The sequence below is a fragment of the Helianthus annuus genome, chromosome 9 (genome assembly GCF_002127325.2).
Source record: "Helianthus annuus cultivar XRQ/B chromosome 9, HanXRQr2.0-SUNRISE, whole genome shotgun sequence".
Lineage (NCBI taxonomy): Eukaryota > Viridiplantae > Streptophyta > Magnoliopsida > Asterales > Asteraceae > Helianthus > Helianthus annuus.
In genome coordinates, this window is record NC_035441.2 from 156,127,401 (window position 1) to 156,132,568 (window position 5,168).

Below are 5,168 nucleotides of genomic sequence, written 5' to 3' on the forward strand. Positions count from 1 at the left end.
TTGAATTTGCTTATTTAGTTATTTCGAGCTCCTTTTAGTTTTTTGACTTCTTAAAAGTTAATAAGTCATTTTTGTGGTGTTTGGGTAATGTGTTAAAGGAGTTTTTGTGGTTTGAAAAGGACTTTTTCAAAAGGGAGAAAAGGAGATGGAAAAGGAGAAACAATCCCAAACACCCTCAATATAGATTATCTTTGTTTGTTACGCTGTTAACGTAATCCTTCCACCGGACGGGTATTAAACTAGTTTCTCAAGGAAAGAACTAATAAGAAAAGCGGACGGTAATAATACCATAGAACGATTGGAAATCTCCTCAAATTTGTGCTGGTAATTGTCAGAGTTCATTTCACAAGAATTCCCTCAGGTGATTCAAGATCCTTGGATTTGAAGCGCTGCACCAGCGCTGTGGTGAAACCTCTCCAACCAATGACGGGTTGTTGCGGTTAACCCAATCAAATTAGCTGGAAGCTTGTTGACTCTTTTATTCTTTCATACGGACTCCTGGCCCAATGCTGCATTCCCCTTAGTTGGACTCGATTGGCCCAATAATTTCACAACAGTGATCCACCGATTCAACATCATTCGTTTGTTGTTATTTTGTTGGTTAGGAACTTTATCCCTCTATTTCGATATCATTTATTTTAATGGCTGAATCCAACAATTTTAATTTATTATCATGAGTCGAAATTTTATTGTTAATCCAATTGACTTACGTTTTTTTCAAACCTTTAACAACGTGTATTTTGAATTTGAAGACTTTATTTATGTAGTTGTGCGAGGCATGTCTCTTGTTCTTCTCAACAGTTTCACACGTCCTTAATTAATTATATTCAGTCTTTGATCCAGATTCTAAAATGTAGACTAACAGAATTCCAAAAACTTTGTTCATCCACCATAACATACACAAACACATTAAAATGTGCCTAAATTCTCTATTTTTTGTGTTCATTGTTCATTTCATTTTGAGTGTCAAGGGGGATTTGCCAGCTCCTTACTACCCAATTGACGACATTGCGGTTAACTGTGGATCGATTGGGAACACGTCTGCACTCGATGGACGTGAATGGACAGGTGATGTCGGTACCAAGTTCAGCCTTTCGAGAAAACAAGCCGGTGGCTCGATAAGCTCGAGAGCAGTCCATACATCTCTTTCGGGTGATCCAGTTCCATACTTAACGGCTCGAGCCTCCCGTTCCCCATTCTACTACACGTTTAAACTCCATCCCGGTCCTAAATTCATCCGGTTACACTTCAATCCCGCTTCTTACATTGGGTTTGAAACATCTACCGATTTCTTCACGGTGCAAGCTGGACCGTACAAGCTCCTACACAACTTCAGTGCTTCGATTACTGCTCGTGCACAAGGTGTAATCTCATTCTCTAAAGAATTTTGTGTCAGTGTTGAAGAGAATCGAGAGCTGACCATAACGATATCTCCATCTAATAAAAACGCATACGCGTTTGTGAATGGGATTGAAATCATTTCAATGCCTTCCGGTCTCTATTACACACCCGAAGGTGAACCCGGAGCCAATGTGGTTCACCCTCAAAGGTACAAGTTTTATATTGACAACAACACCGCACTCGAGACAGTTCACCGTTTAAACATCGGTGGAAGTTCCGTTTCACCGATTGAGGACACGGGGATGTTCCGACGATGGTCGAAAGACTCGGATTACCTGCTGGAAAGAAACAAGAAACTCCAGGTGTACCATGCTACAAGTATGATTAAGTACACCAAGATACCAACAATCACCGCACCTCTTAAGGTTTACCAAACATCATGGTCAACAAAATCATCTTACATCAAGAAAACAACAACTTTTACATGGAAATTGCCTGTGGATTTAGGATTTAGGTACATGGTTCGGCTCCATTTTTGTCAACACGAACCGGAAAAGAAGACTAACAACGGTCAAAAGGAATTTGGGATCCTGGTTAACAATCAGATAGCTGAGACAAACGTTGATGTTACCAATTGGGGTGGCGGGTTCGGGGTTGCTGTTTACAAAGATTATGTGACAACGATGAGAGGCGATAAAAGAAACGGTAAGTCTGATCTTGTGATCGTTATATTCTCAATAAGCCGGTTGGTTGAAGGAACGTTGAGCGGGTTAGAGGTTTTTAAACTAAGTAACCCCGACGACAGTCTTGCAGGTTCAAACCCGAAATTTGAACTGCATTCATCATCAAACTGGATGCCAAAGTTGCCGGCTTTTGGCACCCTAAACGCAGTTGCAACAAAACTTATCTTTTTAATCACCACATTGAACATCATAGTGTATGTTCAAAGATGGTTTTGGGAGGAAAAGCTCGGGAAGAAGAGCATACGATCACCATCGCTATCATCGTCGTCATCAGATGATTCTTGTCGTTGTTTTTCGCTTGCGGAGATCAATGCAGCAACCTGCAATTTCGACAAGTCATTAGTGATAGGGATGGGTGGTTTTGCGACAGTCTATAAAGGTGTGATTGATGATGGTGCAAAAACCGTTGCTATAAAGCGAATGAGTTCAAGATCACAAGAAGGTGCTCTCGAGTTTTGGATGGAGATTCAAATGATTTGGAGGCTTCGCCATAACCATCTCGTTTCTCTCATTGGCTATTGTGATGATGGAACTGAGATGATCCTTGTTTACGAGTATATGCCTCATGGGACGCTCGCTGAGCATCTTTTTAAGCTCGGGTTAGACGATAATAGCAGCTTCACACCACTCTCATGGGAACAACGACTCAAGATTTGCATCGGTGCAGCCCGTGGACTGGACTATTTACATACGGGTACTCATCATGGGGTCATTCACCGGGATGTGAAGACATCCAACATTTTACTAGACGAGTATTTTGTCGGTAAAATTTCGGATTTTGGACTGGCGAAAATTGAAAACACGACCCAAATGTTGGCGAAATCGTATGTTAGCACGAACATCAAAGGCACCGTCGGATACCTGGATCCGGACTACTTTCTGTCACGTAAACTATCAAGAAAATCTGACGTTTACGCATTTGGTGTCGTGTTGTTTGAAGTTTTATGTGGAAGACCAGCGGTGGATCCGGGGCTTGAGGAAGATCAACGCAGCCTTGCTATATGGGCCCGGCAGAGCATTCGAGAGGGGAAACTTGATCAGATTATTGATCCATGTATAAGAGGTGAAATCTCACCTCATTGCTTGAAAGTATTCATCAACTTAGCGGAAAAATGCTTGGAGAATCAACCGAAAAAAAGACCGAGCATGGCTAACATAATCTCAGGCCTTGAATTCGCACTTGAGCAGCAAGAAACCGCAGGTTGGTCCATACCTGAAGAGCCAGTATATAGCGGTACCCTTTCGTTTTCTAACTCACCGCGATCAGAACAACAATCAGCATCAAGTGCGAGTAAAAAGAGCCTGAAGCTCAAAAAACTCAGGAGTTGGAGATGGGATTTGCTTTGGAACGGAGTGAAAGCAGCAAAAATGGATTCGTTTATCTCCGTAAGTAGCTCAAAGATGTACGAAGATGGTTGTCGTCGGTTCCTTCTCTCGGAAATTCACTCAGCCACAAACGATTTCGACGAAAGCCTAATAGTGGGCACCGGTGACTTCAGTATTGTGTACAAAGCTTACATCGACTACGGAAGCAGAGTGGTCGCCATGAAACGATTCAAGAAGTTCATGATCGAAAACTGGTCGAAAAAAACAGACTTCATGTCCAACTTTTGTAAAGAGATTGAAACATTATCTCAACTCAGGAATCCCAACTTAGTCCCATTAATAGGATACTGCTACCATAAATCCGAGGTTATCCTCGTTTACGAGTACATGGCTAACCGCAGCCTACGCAGTCACCTCTACGAAACCCAAAACCGCGAGCCGCTCACTTGGAAACAAAGACTGAATATATGCATTGATGCAGCACAGGGTCTAGACTTTCTACAAACAGGTGGTGTGCATACTATCCTTCACAACAATGTGAACCCGGGTAACATTCTTATAGACGACAAATGGGCTGGAAAGGTTTCGGATTACGGTCTAACGAAGGCGGGTCCACTGTACGCTGTTGCAGCCAATCTAACTGGCATTCTGGGCAGCTGCATAGGATATATGGATCCTGAATGTATGTTTGCCAATGGGGGGACCAAACCCACAGAAAAATCTGATGTTTACTCGTTGGGTTTGGTGTTGTTGGAAGTGTTGTGTGGTCGGAAGCTTGAAGATCAAACGGTTGAGAGAGATCAAGTGTTTTTGAAAAACTGGGTGAAGAGTAACATTGTGAAAGGGGCGGTTTATAAGACGATTGATATAAGTTTGAAGGGGAAGATAGCGGCTGAAAGTCTGAAAGAGTTTGTTAAGATTGTTGAAGGTTGTTTGGCTGACAAGAGTGTTGATCGACCGTTGATGAGTGAAGTTGTTAGCAGTTTGAAGGTTGTAGCACAATTGCAAGAAGCTAATGGTTTGTTAATTAAGTGACGATTATCCTAATTGGGTTGGGATTTATTTTTTTATAAAATGGGTTAATTGGTTGGTTTATTATACTCTTTTATTCAAGTTGCACTAATCACTAATGGGTTTTTAGTTATAGGAGTTACTTTATGATGAATGTTATAGTAAATTAAATATTATAACGATAAACGATCTACTTTTATAGACGTTTGGACATCAATCTTTAAAATATTTATATGTATCGACTATACAAATTTTAGATATACTAGAATACTCATCTTAACGAGTTTTTCAATCTTTTGTATGCTTGTATATGAAAATAATAAAGTTATGATGATCAATGTGATTAAGAGTCTCATTTTCTTTAATTTGATGGATTTGTTTTCTTCTGATATTAATGATTAATTAATCTCCTACTTGATAGTGATTGACGCAAAGAGATTAATGATTAATGCCTTCTAAGACCATATGTAATGGGGCTTTATAAGGGCATGAAAGATTTTGATAATGCCCTTACACCATTACTCATGAGCATTATAGGGGCATGAAGAGTGAGGGGCATTTCTATAATAATGCCCAAAGAGAAGAAAAATAATGGAAAGTAATAAATGAAATGGGCATTAACCATTACACCTTTTTTAAAAGGGCATTATGATGATGATGTGGTGAAAAATGCCCCTTAGTGGGCATTAACCATTACCTATGGTCTAAGGGGCATTTTTTGCCGGATCATCATTATAATGTCCCTTT

The 5,168-nt window shown here is 40.5% G+C and overlaps 1 protein-coding gene across 1 annotated transcript; it reads left to right on the top strand.

Moving 5' to 3' along the window:
* Window positions 1-852: 852 nt before the first annotated feature.
* LOC110917273 (receptor-like protein kinase FERONIA) lies at window positions 853-4,508 on the top strand. Its single transcript, XM_022161861.2, has one exon. It carries the CDS (start codon window positions 915-917, stop codon window positions 4,443-4,445), a length of 3,531 nt encoding a protein of 1,176 aa, XP_022017553.1. The 5' UTR covers window positions 853-914; the 3' UTR covers window positions 4,446-4,508.
* The last annotated feature ends 660 nt before the right edge of the window (window positions 4,509-5,168 follow it).